The sequence below is a fragment of the Ascaphus truei genome, chromosome 11, assembly GCF_040206685.1.
Source record: "Ascaphus truei isolate aAscTru1 chromosome 11, aAscTru1.hap1, whole genome shotgun sequence".
In the NCBI taxonomy this organism is placed as follows: domain Eukaryota; kingdom Metazoa; phylum Chordata; class Amphibia; order Anura; family Ascaphidae; genus Ascaphus; species Ascaphus truei.
The window spans coordinates 61,545,416-61,563,093 of record NC_134493.1 but is presented as its reverse complement, the minus strand read 5'-3'; the positions used below and the strand labels follow the sequence as shown (position 1 = coordinate 61,563,093).

At 56.6% G+C, this 17,678-nt stretch overlaps 1 protein-coding gene across 1 annotated transcript in view; it reads right to left on the bottom strand.

Annotated features, from left to right (window-relative positions):
• The window catches only part of LOC142463636 (uncharacterized), a 134,635-nt gene extending 117,491 nt beyond the window's left edge, over positions 1-17,144 (bottom strand). Inside the window, exons 1-2 of the mRNA XM_075566604.1 lie at positions 16,958-17,144; positions 13,616-15,602 (exon numbers count right to left, since the gene is read on the bottom strand). Coding sequence (XP_075422719.1) covers positions 13,616-15,602; positions 16,958-17,000 — 2,030 coding nt within the window. The 5' untranslated portion in view covers positions 17,001-17,144. The remainder of the gene's footprint in view (positions 1-13,615; positions 15,603-16,957) is intronic.
• Positions 17,145-17,678: the final 534 nt, after the last annotated feature.

Genomic DNA, 17,678 nt, shown 5'->3' with positions numbered 1-17,678 from the left:
GGGGAGGGACAGGCTCATAGCTCCCTTCTGTCTGTGTCACCCTGCGGGGGAGGGACAGACTCATAGCTCCCTTCTGTCTGTGTCACCCTGCGGGGGGAGGGACAGACTCATAGCTCCCTTCTGTCTGTGTCACTGTGTCACCCTGCGGGGGGGAGGGACAGACACGCAGCTCCCTTCTGTCTGTGTCACTGTGTCACCCTGAAGGGGCAGGGACAGACTCATAGCTCCCTTCTGTCTGTGTCACTGTGTCACCCTGTGGGGGGAGGGACAGACTCATAGCTCCCTTCTGTCTGTGTCACCCTGCGGGGGGAGGGACAGTCTCATAGCTCCCTTCTGTCTGTGTAAACCTGCGGGGGGAGGGACAGTCTCATAGCTCCCTTCTGCCTGTGTCACTGTGTCACCCTGCGGGGGGAGGTACAGATTCATAGCTCCCTTCTGTCTGTGTCACCCTGCGGGGGGAGGGACAGGCTCATAGCTCCCTTCTGCCTGTGTCACTGTGTCACCCTGCGGGGGGAGGGACAGATTCATAGCTCCCTTCTGTCTGTGTCACCCTGCGGGGGGAGGGACAGGCTCATAGCTCCCTTCTGTCTGTCACTGTGTCACCCTGCGGGGGGGGGGGGGGGGGGGGGAGGGACAGACTCATAGCTCCTTTCTGTCTGTGTCACTATGTCACCCTACGGGGGGAGGGACAGGCTCATAGCTCCCTTCTGTCTGTGTCACTGTGTCACCCTGCGGGGGGGAGGGACAGACTCATAGCTCCCTTCTGTCTGTGTCACTGTGTCACCCTGCGGGGGGAGGGACAGGCTCATAGCTCCATTCTGTCTGTGTCACTGTGTCACCCTGCGGGGGGAGGGACAGGCTCATAGCTCCCTTCTGTCTTTGTCACTGTGTCACCCTGCGGGGGGGAGGGACAGACTCATAGCTCCCTTCTGTCTGTGTCACTGTGTCACCCTGTGGGGGGAGGGAAAGACTCATAGCTCCCTTCTGTCTGTGTCACTGTGTCACTCTGCGGGGGGAGGGACAGGCTCATAGCTCCCTTCTGTCTGTGTGACTGTGTCACCCTGCGGGGGGGGGGGGGGGAGGGAGGGACAGACTCATAGCTCCCTTCTGCCTGTGTCACTGTGTCACCCTGCAGGGGGGGAGGGACAGACTCATAGCACACTTCTGTCTGTGTCACCCTGCGGGGGGAGGGACAGTCTCATAGCTCCCTTCTGTCTGTGTAAACCTGCGGGGGGAGGGACAGTCTCATAGCTCCCTTCTGTCTGTGTCACTGTGTCACCCTACAGGGGGAGGGACAGACTCATAGCTCCCTTCTGTCTGTGTCACTGTGTCACCCTGCAGGGGGAGGGACAGGCTCATAGCTCCCTTCTGTCTGTGTCACTGTCATCCTGCGGGGGGAGGGACAGACTCATAGCTCCCTTCTGTCTGTGTCACCCTGCGGGGGGAGGGACAGGCTCATAGCTCCCTTCTGTCTTTGTCACCCTGCGGGGGGAGGGACAGTCTCATAGCTCCTTTCTTTTTGTGTCACTGTGTCACCCTGCAGGGGGAGGGACAGACTCATAGCTCCCTTCTGTCTGTGTCACTGTGTCACCCTGTGGGGGGAGGGACAGACTCATAGCTCCCTTCTGTCTGTGTCACCCTGCGGGGGGGGGGACAGTCTCATAGCTCCCTTCTGTCTGTGTCACTGTGTCACCCTGCGGGGGGAGGGACACTCATAACTCCCTTCTGTCTGAGTCACCCTGCGGGGGGAGGGACAGTCTCATAGCTCCCTTTTGTCTGTGTCACTGTATCACCCTGCAGGGGGAGGGACAGACTCATAGCTCCCTTCTGTCTGTGTCACTGTGTCACCCTGCGAGGGGAGGGACAGACTCATAGCTCCCTTCTGTCTGTGTCACCCTGCGGGGGGGAAGGACAGACACATAGCTCCCTTCTGTCTGTGTCACTGTGTCACCCTGCAGGGGGAGGGACCGTCTCATAACTCCCTTCTGTCTGTGTCACTATGTCACCCTGCGGGAGGAGGGACAGACTCATAGCTCCCTTCTGTCTGAGTCACCCTGCGGGGGGAGGGACAGTCTCATAGCTCCCTTCTGTCTGTGTCACCCTGCGGGGGGGGGGGGGGGGGGACAGACTCATAGCTCCCTTCTGTTTGTGTCACTTTGTCACCCTGCAGGGGGGAGGGACAGACACATAGCTCCCTTCTGTCTGTGTCACTGTGTCACCCTGTGGGGGGAGGGTCAGACTCATAGCTCCTTCTGTCTGTGTCACCCTGCGGGGGGAGGGACAATCTCATAGCTCCCTTCTGTCTGTGTCACTTTCACTCTGGGGGGGGGGGAGGGACAGTCTCATAGCTCCCTTCTGTCTGAGTCACCCTGCGGGGGGATGGACAGTCTCATAGCTCCCTTCTGTCTGTGTCACCCTGCGGGGGGAGGGACAGACTCATAGCTCCCTTCTGTCTGTGTCACCCTGCGGGGGGGAGGGACAGACACATAGCTCCCTTCTGTCTGTGTCACTGTGTCACCCTGTGGGGGGAGGGACAGACTCATAGCTCCCTTCTGTCTGTGTCACCCTGTGGGGGGAGGGACAGTCCCATAGCTCCCTTCTGTCTGTGTCACTTTCACCCGGGGGGGGGGGGACAGTCTCATAGCTCCCTTCTGTCTGTGTCACCCTGCGGGGGGGAGGGACAGACACATAGCTCCCTTCTTTCTGTGTCACTGTGTCACCCTGCGGGGGGAGGGACAGACTCATAGCTCCCTTCTGTCTGTGTCACTGTGTCACCCTGCGGGGGGAGGGACAGACTCATAGCTCCCTTCTGTCTGTGTCACTGTGTCACCCTGCGGGGGGAGGGACAGACTCATAGCTCCCTTCTGTCTGTGTCACTGTGTCACCCTGCGGGGGGAGGACAAACTCTTAGCTCCCTTCTGTCTGTGTCACTGTGTCACCCTGCGGGGGGAGGGACAGACTCATAGCTCCCTTCTGTCTGTGTCACTGTGTCACCCTGCGGGGGGAGGACAGTCTTATAGCTCCCTTCTGTCTGTGTCACTGTGTCACCCTGCGGGGGGAGGGACAGACTCATAGCTCCCTTCTGTCTGTGTCACTGTCACCCTGCGGGGGAGGGACAGGCTCATAGCTCCCTTCTGTCTGTGTCACTGTGTCACCCTGCGGGGGAGGGACAGACTCATAGCTCCCTTCTGTCTGTGTCAGTGTGTCACCCTGCGGGGGAGGGACAGGCTCATAGCTCCCTTCTGTCTTTGTCACTGTGTCACCCTGTGGGGGGAGGGACAGACTCATAGCTCCCTTCTGTCTGTGTCACCCTGCGGGGGGAGGGACAGACTCATAGCTCCCTTCTGTCTGTGTCACCCTGCGGGGGGAGGGACAGACTCATAGCTCCTTCTGTCTGTGTCACCCTGCGGGGGGAGGGACAATCTCATAGCTCCCTTCTGTCTGTGTCACTTTCACTCTGGGGGGGGGGGACAGTCTCATAGCTCCCTTCTGTCTGAGTCACCCTGCGGGGGGGAGGGACAGACACATAGCTCCCTTCTGTCTGTGTCACTGTGTCACCCTGTGGGGGGAGGGACAGACTCATAGCTCCCTTCTGTCTGTGTCACCCTGCGGGGGGAGGGATAGTCCCATAGCTCCCTTCTGTCTGTGTCACTTTCACCCTGGGGGGGGGGGGACAGTCTCATAGCTCCCTTCTGTCTGTGTCACCCTGCGGGGGGGAGGGACAGACACATAGCTCCCTTCTGTCTGTGTCACTGTGTCACCCTGCGGGGGGAGGGACAGACTCATAGCTAACTTCTGTCTGTGTCACTGTGTCACCCTGCGGGGGAGGGACAGGCTCATAGCTCCCTTCTGTCTGTGTCACTGTGTCACCCTGCGGGGGGAGGGACAGACTCATAGCTCCCTTCTGTCTGTGTCACTGTGTCACCCTGCGGGGGGAGGGACAGACTCATAGCTCCCTTCTGTCTGTGTCACTGTGTCACCCTGCGGGGGGAGGACAAACTCTTAGCTCCCTTCTGTCTGTGTCACTTTCACCCTGGGGGGGGGGGGGGACAGTCTCATAGCTCCCTTCTGTCTGTGTCACCCTGCGGGGGGGAGGGACAGACACATAGCTCCCTTCTGTCTGTGTCACTGTGTCACCCTGCGGGGGGAGGGACAGACTCATAGCTCCCTTCTGTCTGTGTCACTGTGTCACCCTGCGGGGGGAGGGACAGACTCATAGCTAACTTCTGTCTGTGTCACTGTGTCACCCTGCGGGGGAGGGACAGGCTCATAGCTCCCTTCTGTCTGTGTCACTGTGTCACCCTGCGGGGGGAGGGACAGACTCATAGCTCCCTTCTGTCTGTGTCACTGTGTCACCCTGCGGGGGGAGGGACAGACTCATAGCTCCCTTCTGTCTGTGTCACTGTGTCACCCTGCGGGGGGAGGACAAACTCTTAGCTCCCTTCTGTCTGTGTCACTGTGTCACCCTGCGGGGGGAGGGACAGACTCATAGCTCCCTTCTGTCTGTGTCACTGTGTCACCCTGCGGTGGTGGGACAGACTCATAGCTCCCTTCTGTCTGTGTCACTGTGTCACCCTGCGGGGGAGGGACAGACTCATAGCTCCCTTCTGTCTGTGTGTCACCCTGCGGGGGAGGGACAGGCTCATAGCTCCCTTCTGTCTGTGTCACTGTGTCACCCTGCGGGGGGAGGGACAGACTCATAGCTCCCTTCTGTCTGTGTCACTGTGTCACCCTGCGGGGGGAGGGACAGACTCATAGCTCCCTTCTGTCTGTGTCACTGTGTCACCCTGCGGGGGGAGGACAAACTCATAGCTCCCTTCTGTCTGTGTCACTGTGTCACCCTGCGGGGGGAGGACAAACTCTTAGCTCCCTTCTGTCTGTGTCACTGTGTCACCCTGCGGGGGGAGGGACAGACTCATAGCTCCCTTCTGTCTGTGTCACTGTGTCACCCTGCGGGGGAGGACAGTCTCATAGCTCCCTTCTGTCTGTGTCACTTTCACCCGGGGGGGGGGGGGGGGGGGAGGGACAGTCTCATAGCTCCCTTCTGTCTGAGTCACCCTGCGGGGGGATGGACAGACTCATAGCTCCCTTCTGTCTGTGTCACCCTGCGAGGGGAGGGACAGACTCATATCTCCCTTCTGTCTGTGTCACTGTGTCACCCTGCGGGGGGAGGGACAGTCTCATAGCTCCCTTCTGTCTGTGTCACTGTGTCACCCTGCGGGGGGAGGGACAGACTCATAGCTCCCTTCTGTCTGTGTCACTGTGTCACCCTGCGGGGGGAGGGACAGACTCATAGCTCCCTTCTGTCTGTGTCACTGTGTCACCCTGCGGGGGGAGGACAGTCTTATAGCTCCCTTCTGTCTGTGTCACTGTGTCACCCTGCGGGGGGAGGGACAGACTCATAGCTCCCTTCTCTCTGTGTCACTGTGTCACCCTGCGGGGGGAGGGACAGACTCATAGCTCCCTTTTGTCTGTGTCACTGTGTCACCCTGCGGGGGAGGGACAGACTCATAGCTCCCTTCTGTCTGTGTCAGTGTGTCACCCTGCGGGGGAGGGACAGGCTCATAGCTCCCTTCTGTCTGTGTCACTGTGTCACCCTGCGGGGGGAGGGACAGACTCATAGCTCCCTTCTGTCTGTGTCACTGTGTCACCCTGCGGGGGGAGGGACAGACTCATAGCTCCCTTCTGTCTGTGTCACTGTGTCACCCTGCGGGGGGAGGACAGTCTTATAGCTCCCTTCTGTCTGTGTCACTGTGTCACCCTGCGGGGGGAGGGACAGACTCATAGCTCCCTTCTCTCTGTGTCACTGTGTCACCCTGCGGGGGGAGGGACAGACTCATAGCTCCCTTTTGTCTGTGTCACTGTGTCACCCTGCGGGGGAGGGACAGACTCATAGCTCCCTTCTGTCTGTGTCAGTGTGTCACCCTGCGGGGGGAGGACAAACTCATAGCTCCCTTCTGTCTGTGTCACTGTGTCACCCTGCGGGGGGAGGACAAACTCTTAGCTCCCTTCTGTCTGTGTCACTGTGTCACCCTGCGGGGGGAGGGACAGACTCATAGCTCCCTTCTGTCTGTGTCACTGTGTCACCCTGCGGGGGGAGGACAGTCTCATAGCTCCCTTCTGTCTGTGTCACTTTCACCCGGGGGGGGGGGGGGGGGAGGGACAGTCTCATAGCTCCCTTCTGTCTGAGTCACCCTGCGGGGGGATGGACAGACTCATAGCTCCCTTCTGTCTGTGTCACCCTGCGAGGGGAGGGACAGACTCATATCTCCCTTCTGTCTGTGTCACTGTGTCACCCTGCGGGGGGAGGGACAGTCTCATAGCTCCCTTCTGTCTGTGTCACTGTGTCACCCTGCGGGGGGAGGGACAGACTCATAGCTCCCTTCTGTCTGTGTCACTGTGTCACCCTGCGGGGGGAGGGACAGACTCATAGCTCCCTTCTGTCTGTGTCACTGTGTCACCCTGCGGGGGGAGGACAGTCTTATAGCTCCCTTCTGTCTGTGTCACTGTGTCACCCTGCGGGGGGAGGGACAGACTCATAGCTCCCTTCTCTCTGTGTCACTGTGTCACCCTGCGGGGGGAGGGACAGACTCATAGCTCCCTTTTGTCTGTGTCACTGTGTCACCCTGCGGGGGAGGGACAGACTCATAGCTCCCTTCTGTCTGTGTCAGTGTGTCACCCTGCGGGGGAGGGACAGGGCTCATAGCTCCCTTCTGTCTGTGTCACTGTGTCACCCTGCGGGGGGAGGGACAGACTCATAGCTTTCTTCTGTCTGTGTCACTGTGTCGCCCTGCAGGGTGAGGGACAGGCTCATAGCTCCCTTCTGTCTGTGTCACTGTGTCACCCTGCGGGGGGAGGGACAGGCTCATAGCTCCCTTCTTTCTGTGTCACTGTGTCACGCTGCGGGGGGAGGGGGACAGACTCATAGCTCCCTTCTGTCTGTGTCACCCTGCGGGGGGAGGGACAGACTCATAGCTCCCTTCTGTCTGTGTCACTGTATCACCCTGCGGGGGGAGGGACAGGCTCATAGCTCCCTTCTGTCTGTGTCACTGTGTCACCCTGCGGGGGGAGGGACAGACTCATAGCTCCCTTCTGTCTGTGTCACCCTGCGGGGGAGGGACAGACTCATAGCTCCCTTCTGTCTGTGTCACTGTGTCACCCTGCGGGGGGAGGGACAGACTCATAGCTCGCTTCTGTCTGTGTCACTGTATCACCCTGCGGGGGGAGGGACAGACTCATAGCTCCCTTCTGTCTGTGTCACTGTGTCACCCTGCGGGGGGGGGGGGACAGACTCATAGCTCCCTTCTGTCTGTGTCACTGTGTCACCTTGCGGGGGAGGGACAGACTCATAGCTCCCTTCTGTCTGTGTCAGTGTGTCACCCTGCGGGGGAGGGACAGACTCATAGCTCCCTTCTGTCTGTGTCAGTGTGTCACCCTGCGGGGGAGGGACAGACTCATAGCTCCCTTCTGTCTGTGTCAGTGTGTCACCCTGCGGGGGAGGGACAGACTCATAGCTCCCTTCTGTATGTGTCACTGTGTCACCCTGCGGGGGGAGGGACAGACTCATAGTTCCCTTCTGTCTCTGTCAGTGTGTCACCCTGCGGGGGAGGGACAGACTCATAGCTCCCTTCTGTCTGTGTCAGTGTGTCACCCTGCGGGGGAGGGACAGACTCATAGCTCCCTTCTGTCTGTGTCAGTGTTTCACCCTGCGGGGGAGGGACAGACTCATAGCTCCCTTCTGTCTGTGTCAGTGTGTCACCCTGCGGGGGAGGGACAGACTCATAGGTCCCTTCTGTCTGTGTCACTGTCACCCTGGGGGGGGAGGGACAGACTCATAGCTCCCTCCTGCCTTTGTCACTGTGTCACCCTGCGGGGGGAGGGACAGACTCATAGCTCCCTTCTGTCCGAGTCACCCTGCGGGGGGAAGGACAGGCTCATAGCTGCCTTCTGTCTGTGTCACTGTGTCACCCTGTGGGGGGAGGGACAGGCTCATAGCGCCCTTCTGTCTGTGTCAGTGTGTCACCCTGCAGGGGGAGGGACAGGCTCATAGCTCTCTTCTGTCTGTGTCACTGTCACCCTGGGGGGGGGGGGGCAGACTGTTGAACAAAACAGGAGGAGCAGGAACAGGGCAGACACTAAGGGGCCTATGCAGTAAGCGTTCATAAGCCACTTATCGAGCACTTATCACCCAAAATGCCTACTGCACTCAGTAAGCGGTGATAAGTGGGTGATAAAAGACTGAATCGCCTCCAAAAAATTGCTCATATAAATAATCCCCGAGGCAGCGGTGATAAGGCCGTTATCGCCACATTTCGGCATGTTCAGAAACTCGCGCAATTCTAGTAGCAGTGATTGGGCTATGAACGCCGATCGCCGCTCTATAATGGTGATTTTATCACAAAATCCTCACGCCAGAACAAGTTGGCGTGAAGGTGTTGGAAACCTGCAGAGAAGCGGCGAGATGGGACTTTTTCCTGCATAGGATTGATGCCGGGAATCTCTGGAGCTGATATCCATTAATATTAGCACCAGAGACCCCCGGCATGAATCCTGTGCAATAAAAATGCATTTACAGTAAACTTCATTACCATAGCGGATAGCCTCAGGGACCCCCTACTTCCCGAGATACAGGCCCCGTTATGGGGGGCCAGTATCTCCTATGCATTTAAATGTCCATGTCACGTGACCATGGGAATAAAATGCATAGGAGATACCGGCACCCCATAACGGGGCCTGTATCTCGGGAAGTAGGGGGTCCCCGAGGCTGAAACCAATGCGGTTCAGCTCCGGAGACCCCTGCTCATCTAAACTATTAACAAAATTACAATGTATACACATATTTCGGGCGAGATTTGCACAGGGAGAGACAGCTCTCTCAGAGCAGCTCTCTCTGCAGCAGATTCAAGTCGCCGGGTAAGGCCTTTTCAGGGGGTCGTTCATCAGATCACCGGCTTATCGCCCGTTTTGTGAATTTTGCTATGACAGGTAATGAAGGCTTTCTGATACCGTAATAGCAACGCTCATAAAAACGGTGATTTAAATGGCTCTGCGATTTTTTTATGAACCTTTAGTGCGTAGGCCCCTAAATCTGTTTAATTTCCAGGATAAAGCATATAGTTTTATTGCGGTTCTCCTGTCCCTCCCCTCTCTCCAAACTGATAATACAGGTTTGATTGGAGAAGGAGCCTCACCTGAGAGTGCAGCAGGAAATCTGGGGACTTCAAACTATGAACCTGTTCTTGTATGTATGTATGTATGTGTGTATGTATGTGTGTATGTACAGTATGTATGTACAGTATGTGTGTATGTACAGTATGTATGTACAGTATGTGTGTATGTACAGTATGTATGTATGTATGTACATTATGTACATATGTATGTACAGTATGCATGTATGTACAGTATGTACGTACAGTATGTATTTATGTATGTACAGTATGTATGTACAGTATGTATTTATGTATGTATGTACAGTATGTATGTATGTACATTATGTATGTATGTACGTACAGTAAGTACATACAGTATGTATGTACAGCATGTATGTACGTAAAGTATGTATGTACGCACAGTATGTATGTACGTACAGTATGTATATATGTACAGTATGTATGTATGTATGTATGTACGTACAGTATGTATGTATGTATGTATGTATGTATGTATGTATGTACAGTATGTATGTACAGTATGCATGTATGTATGTATGTATGTACAGTATGTGTGTACAGTATGTATTTATGTATGTATGAATAGTATGTATGTATGTACATTATGTATGTATGTACGTACAGTAAGTACATACAGTATGTATGTACAGCATGTATGTACGTAAAGTATGTATGTACGCACAGTATGTATGTACGTACAGTATGTATATATGTACAGTATGTATGTACAGTATGTATGTACAGTATGTACAGTATGTATAGTATGTACAGTATGTATGTATGTATGTACAGTATGAATGTATGTATGTACGTACGTACGTACGTACAGTATGTATGTATGTATGTATGTATGTATGTATGTACAGTATGCATGTACAGTATGCATGTACAGTATGCATGTATGTACAGTATATATGTACAGTATGCATGTATGTACAGTATATATGTACAGTATGTATGTACAGTATGTATGTATGTACAGTATGTGTATGCTCTTAGCAAACTGACAGACACCCGGGGGCCTACGCACTAAAGGTTCATAACAATAAATCGCAGAGCCATTTAAATCGCCGTTTTTATGAGCGTTGCTCTCACGGTATCAGAAGCGGAGCCAGGGTGCCGGGCGGGGGGAGAGAGAGCGGAGCCGGGGTGCCGGGCAGGGGGAGAGAGCGAGCGGAGCCGGGGTGCCGGGCGGGGGGGGGGCGAGCGGAGCCGGGGTGCCGGGGGGGGGGAGAGCGAGCGGAGCCGGGGTGCCGGGCGGGGGGAGAGACAGCGGAGCCGGGGTGCCGGGCGGGGGGAGAGAGAGCGGAGCCGGGGTGCCGGGGGGGAGAGCGAGCGGAGCCGGGGTGCTGGGGGGGAGGGGAGAGCGAGCGGAGCCGGGGTGCCGGGCGGGCGGAGAGCGAGCGGAGCCGGGGTGTTGGGCAGGGGGAGAGCGAGCGGAGCCAGGGTGCCGGGCGGGGGGAGAGCGAGCGGAGCCAGGGTGCCGGGCGGGGGGAGAGCGAGCGGAGCCGGGGTGCCGGGCGGGGGGAGAGCGAGCGGAGCTGGGGTGTCGGGTGGGGGGAGAGCGAGCGGAGCCGGGGTGCCGGGCGGGGGGAGAGCGAGCGGAGCCGGGGTGCCGGGCGGGGGGAGAGCGAGCGGAGCTGGGGTGTCGGGTGGGGGGAGAGCGAGCGGAGCCGGGGTGCCGGGCGGGGGGAGAGCGAGCGGAGCTAGGGTGCCGGTTGGGGGAGAGCGAGCGGAGCCGGGGTGCCGTGCGTGGGGAGAGCGAGCGGAGCCGGGGTGCCGGGCCGGGGGAGAGAGCGAGCGGAGCCGGGGTGCCGGGCGGGCGGAGAGCGAGCGGAGCCGGGGTGCCGGGCAGGGGGAGAGAGCGAGCGGAGCCGGGGTGCCGGGCGGGGGGAGAGAGAGCGGAGCCGGGGTGCCGGGTGGGGGGAGAGAGAGCGGAGCCGGGGTGCCGGGGGGGAGAGCGAGCGGAGCCGGGGTGCCGGGCGGGCGGAGAGCGAGCGGAGCCGGGGTGTTGGGCGGGGGGAGAGCGAGCGGAGCCAGGGTGCCGGGCGGGGGAGAGCGAGCAGAGCCGGGGTGCCGGGCAGGGGGAGAGAGAGTAGGGTTGCTAGGTGGCTTGTCCAAAAATACTGGACACAATGGTGAAAGTTGCGACGCGCTCGGGAATCGCTGGTGGGAAGATGTTATTTATAAATGATCTGACTGTTATATATGACCAATTTATATTCTGTTTCATAAAAAATCTGGGGAGGAGTCGTGGGAGGGAGTGGGAGGGAATGGGAGGGAGTGGGAGGGAATGGGAGTGAGTGGAAGGGAATGGGAGGGAGTGGGAGGGAGTGGAAGGGAATGAGAGGGAGTGGGAGGAAATGGGTGGGAGTGGCTGGGAGTGGGAGGGAATGGGTGGGAGTGGGAGGGAATGGGAGGGAGTGGGAGGGAATGGGAGGGAGTGGAAGGGAATCGGAGGGAGTGGGAGGGAATGGAAGGGAATGGGAGGGAGTGGGAGGGAATGGGAGGGAGTGGAAGGGAATGGGAGGGAGTGGGAGGGAGTGGAAGGGAATGGGAGGGAGTGGGAGGGAATGGGTGGGAGTGGCTGAGAGTGGGAGGGAATGGGTAGGAGTGGGAGGGAATGGGAGGGAGTGGGAGGGAGTGGGAGGGAATGGGTGGGAGTAGGAGGGAATGGGAGGGAGTGGGAGGGAATGGGAGGGAGTGGGAGGGAATGGGAGGGAGTGGGAGGGAATGGGTGGGAGTGGCTGGGAGTGGGAGGGAATGGGTGGGAGTGGGAGGGAATGGGAGGGAGTGGGAGGGAATGGGAGGGAGTGGGAGGGAATGGGAGGGAATGGGTGGGAGTGGCTGGGAGTGGGAGGGAATGGGTGGGAGTGGGAGGGAATGGGAGGGAGTGGAAGGGAATGGGAGGGAGTGGGAGGGAATGGGTGGGAGTGGCTGGGAGTGGGAGGGAATGGGAGGGAGTGGGAGGGAATGGGAGGGAGTGGCTGGGAGTGGGAGGGAATGGGTGGGAGTGGGAGGGAATGGGAGGGAGTGGGAGGGAATGGGAGGGAGTGGGAGGGAATGGGAGGGAGTGGGAGGGAATGGGTGGGAGTGGCTGGGAGTGGGAGGGAATGGGTGGGAGTGGGAGGGAATGGGAGGGAGTGGAAGGGAATGGGAGGGAGTGGGAGGGAGTGGGAGGGAGTGGGAGGGAATGGGTGGGAGTGGGAGAGAATGGGTGGGAGTGGCTGGGAGTGGGAGGGAATGGGTGGGAGTGGGAGGGAGTGGGAGGGAATGGGAGGGAGTGGGAGGGAATGGGAGGAAGTGGGAGGGAATGGGTGGGAGTGGGAAGGAATGGGTGGGAGTGGGAGGGAGCGCCATTCCGAGGATTGTTTTAGGAAATAGAATATGAAATAGTGCAAATTGGTGCGCGCTTGGAGTGAAATTTAGAACAAACGACGTAATGGTCAGATCATTTATAAATAACTGACCTGCAGTCACACTGTACATGGTGAGCAATACTGATCTTAATGCTCCTCACACACATTCCAAGATTGTTGCACCCCTCCTCATCCTCTCTCTCTTTCCCCCCTTGTCCTCTGACCCTCCCACCCCCCCCTTGTCCTCTCCAGGGTCTCTGGTGCTAATATTAATGGATATCAGCTCCAGAGATTCCCGGCATCAATCCTGCAGGAAAAGGCATTTTTTTCTAAGTCGCATCTCGGCGCTTCTCTGCAGGTTTCCAACACCTTCACGCCAACTTGTTCTGGCGTGAGGATTTTGTGATAAAATCACCATTATCGAGCGGCGATCGGCGTTCATAGCCCAATCACTGCTATTAGAATTGCGCGAGTTTATGAACATCCCGAAATGTGGCGATAACGGTCTTATCACCGCTGCCTCGGGGATTATTTTTTATGAGCAATTTTTTGGAGGCGATTCAGTCTTTTATCACCCACTTATCACCGCTTACTGAGTGCAGTAGGCATTTTGGGCAATAAGTGCTCGATAAGTGGCTTATGAACGCTTACTGCATAGGCCCCCCAGGACCCATTCTCAGAAGCCTTTGCCAGCTAAACATGGTGCCTTGCTCTATAATTTAGGGGATTTGGAAATGTAGTCATCGTCCTGGCATTCCGGATCTCACAAGGGGTCGTGCAGACAGAGTGCGAAAATCAGAAACACAGGGAAGTGGTAAAATACAGTGATGTTATGTCAGATGTAACAATGTCCGGGCCAGTGCTTCTGATGCAGTGTTTGGCCCTCCTAACACCGAATGGGTTTGTTATATTTTAGAAATGTCCCTGATGTTATGAGAAGCTGCTTTCAGTTCACTGCCCCTATTTTCCCCAAGACAATGGAAGAACCATGTCTCCTGCACGTTTGATGCTCTTTGGCTAGTCCTGGTGTGCTTGGTGTCTTCTTGGCTAGTGTGGTGGCTACATGAGTGGTTTTGGAACTCTCACCTGGAACCGTTGGTGTAGTGAATGACTAGCGAACGTCCCAGGGTGCTGTGCATCCCAGACAGGGGGAAATTCAAGTCCGTGAATTGGATGGTCATCTGGTCTCGGCCAACCAGTGACCCACGTCGCCCGCTGATATCCCCCACTTCATATTGGTCATCTGTCCCATTCCTCACTGCCGGGGACGCTGACATTTTCACCCCAAATGGATTGAAATGACCTTTGATACGAGCATCTGAGCAGGGATCCACAGAGCCCCCGCTGACTGGTAGCTGATGGATGTGGAAGCCCCCAGCGCGGCCTTTTAGCCCTTGGAATGTGATGCGTATAGATGTGGGATCTAGATCAGAGGTCTGTGAAGCTTTGAGCTCCCCCAGGGCATCGCCGGATCCCAACCAAGAGCTTGTCTTGCCCTGCTTTGGGGTTAGGAGGATAAGGTTGGCACAGGCTATACGGGACATGGCACTTTCAGCTCCATGGATGACCAAAGACTTCCCCACAATGGAATCCGCCCCTGACAGAGAGGAGGAAGTGTCGGTGAAAAGGTATCGTGCCAGAGTGGGACTGGTGAGGATGATCGGGATGTGTCTCCCAGCATAGTCGCCGGCCTCACAGAGGAGGGGGTTTGAAGCTTTGCATTCCTGACTGTAGTTGCCCCCAGTGGGCACACTGTGTGGGTTGAAGTGCCCCCGAGTGCTGGCACAGTTTTCTGCGTGAGTTTGCAGTGGGAGTTCATGGACGTGCCAATTGTGGCCCCTTGTGGTGATGCCTGAGATGGGTGAAAGCTCCACCAATATAGAGAGGTCATCATCGGGATTTTCAAGAAGTTGACGGAACATTACTCTACCAAGCAACCCCTTATGGAAAGACGCAAGCACCGTAACAACTTCTCCTTTCTGGTGGATGGTGCTACAGACCCACGGTGAGTTGTCTCTCTTAAAGAGGACAACTGACCGGCCAATGATGCTGCTGGTGCCATACAGAGGCAGATTCCAGTCAGTCAGTGTAGTCTGCAATTCCTGGTGCCCATCCAGCGAACCGTGCCGACCGCTGAGAGATCCCAGTTCCCACTGGTCATGGGTACTCCCAAATCTTGCTGGGTAATTGGAGGAGCTTCTGTTCACCCCCAAAGGGTTCCAAAGCTCTCCAGTACCCACATCACTGCACAGATCTTCACGTGACTCTTGACGGGGGGGGACAGGAAGAGAGTGAATGCCATAATGGCCAGCAAGGCCCCCAAGTTTCCATAGGTTAATCTCCACTTGGGTAGGGTGGAAGGGAGACTCCTGCCGGAATACAAAGGACCCATTCACTCCTTGCATGCCAAACTGCGATGATGCTTCCTTAGACCGCAGAGCCCTCACTTCAGCACATGCCCACTGCCCACGGTACTGGAGTAGAACGAACGGCATCACTGTGGTAACCGACAACTCTGTGCGGTTCCTGGCAGCCTCAAGGCGGTTTCCGACCTCAACGTTGCCCAACAATTGTTTGCCATCAGTGTGGCAACTGTTTGAGAAATACAGAGAGGCGGCAGACACTGGGGACCCTTCCAGGAGGGCCAACTCTGTCAGGGCGGTGAGGGGATGTAGATCTGAAACTCGCAGGAAATAGGCATGGCCTACCACAAAGGAGCGGAAGAAGGCACGCCATGTGTGGAGAGGGCCACTGGTATCATGGAGGTTGGCACAGGCTCGGTGTCCACAGGTTTCTACCACCAGAGAGCACCCAAGCCTGAGCTGGAAATGCCCCTGCAGTAGGCCCGTCCCATTCAGCCTCAGGTGATAACTGGAGGGGCCGATGTTCCTGGGGTGGCAGCTGTCCCGGGACGCTCCGTACGTCACCGGAAATTCATGGAGTGAGATGTTGACGTCCTCACAGATGCCAGACAGATTAGCGCTGATTGTCTGCGAGTCTGTGCTAACTGAAACCGAGCCCTTCACCCCGACCATGTGTACCCGCGCCAAGAAGTCCCCTCCACACGGCCGGCCTGCGTACAGAGGAAAAGGGGGGGCATGAGGTGGGGAGATGACAGGGCCGAATAAGAACCCTGTAATGTGTCTTTAAGGATTAATGAGTAACGCTGAACGTGTGCAGTAACCAGAGGGAAGTTACAGATTAAACCCTCTGTGCTAGAGACATGTGTGAATGTGTCTGCGTCAGTGTATGTGTGAGTGTGTGTGCGTGTGCGTGCACAGATGTGAGTGCATGTGTGAGAGAGTGTGCATGTATGTGTGCATGTGTGTGCATGTCTGAGAGTTCTTGCATGTGTGAGAGTGTGGTGTGAGTGTGTGTGAGTGCAGTGTGCACTGTGGTATGTGCGTGTGTGTGTATGTGGTGTGTGTGTGCATACACATGTGTGCGTACGTGCATGCATGTGGTATGTGTGTGTATGTGGTGTGTGCATGTGAGTGAGCGTGTATGTTGTGTGTGTGCATGTATGCGTATGTGGTGTGTATGTGTGTGCTTCCTCTTATTCCCCCTCTCATCCTCTCTCCTCTTATTCCCCCTCTCCCCCCTCTCTCCTCTTATTCCCCCTCTCCCCTTTCTCTCCTCTTATTCCCCCTCTCCCCCACTCTCTCCTCTTATTCCCCCTCTCCCCCTCTCTCCTCTTATTCCCCCTCTTCCCCTCTCTCTCCCCTTATTCCCCCTCACTCCCCTTATTCCCCCTCTCCCCTTATTCCCACTCTCCCCTTATTCCCCCTCTCCTCTTATTCCCCCTCTCTCCTCTTATTCCCTCTTTCCCCCCTCTCTCCCCTTATTCCCCCTCTCTCCTTATCCCCCCTCTCTCCTCTTATTCCCCCCTCTCCTCGTATTCCCCCTCACCCCTCTTATTCCCCCCTCTCCTCTTATTCCCCCTCTCCCCCTCTCTCCCCTTATCCCCCCTCTCTCCTCTTATTCCCCCCTCTCCTCTTATTCCCCCGTTCTTCTCTTATTCCCCCTCTCTCCTCTTATTCCCCCCTCTCCTCTTATTCCCCCTCTCCCTCCTCTCCTCTTATTCCCTCTCTCCTCTTATTCCTCCTCTCTCCTCTTATTCCTCCTCTCTCCTCTTATTCCCCCTCTCTCCTCTTATGCCCCCTCTCCCCCCTCTCCTCCTATTCCCTCTCTCCTCTTATTCCTCCTCTCTCCTCTTATTCCCCCACTCCCCCTCTCTGCCCTTATTCCTCCTCTCTCCTCTCCCCCATGTCTCCTCTTATTCCCCCTATCCCCCTCTCTCTCCTTTTATTCCCCCTCTCTCCCCTTCTCTCTCATTCCCACTCTCCCTCCCCTCTCTCTTACCCACCTCTGTCCCCTTGTCTCTCTTATCCCCCCATCCTCACACGATACGCACCCCTCTGTACTCACCGTGTAAGAGAAGTGCCAGTGTCACCGCCACATGGAACAGCATGTTGTGCCGCTGGGTGTGTCCCTCACACTGTGTGCCACTGTCACGCTCTCTCTGTGTCCCTCACACTGTCTGCCACTGTCACGCTCTCTCTGTGTCCCTCACACTGTGTGCCACTGTCACGCTCTCTCTGTGTCCCTCTTGCTGTGTCACTCTCGTTGCTGTGACTGCCCCTCTCTCTCTGTGTGTCTCTTTGTCACTGCCCCTCGCTCTCTGTCCCTCTCTTGGTTCCACACGTCACAGGTGAGCAGCAGGATTCCTGTGTGTATCTGACCCCCCCGGACATACATGTGCCAGGCTAATCCCAGTAATAGCCAGTAATGTGCAGTATACATATAGGTCTCCTGGGATTAACCTCTCAGCTGCCAGAGGGATCTGCATACTGGCAAACTCCAACTCCCTCATAATTCCATTCCCCCCAATTTTCTCCCTGAATTAGGTTCCCTTATCCTAATGTGACCCGGAAGACGATGGGAACTGGGGTGTGTGTGAGTGTCGGTCCCACACCGGAGATGGCTGCTTCCCTCCGCATTGTAGGCATATAGGGCTGATCATAATATTATATGGAGCCAAATAGAATAGAGACCGGGCCCTTTACTGTACCTTATACTCGGGTCTCTTCCCCAAAACCTCCCGAATACCAACTGTGAAAGAAAAAGAACAGGGGGCGCAAAAAATATC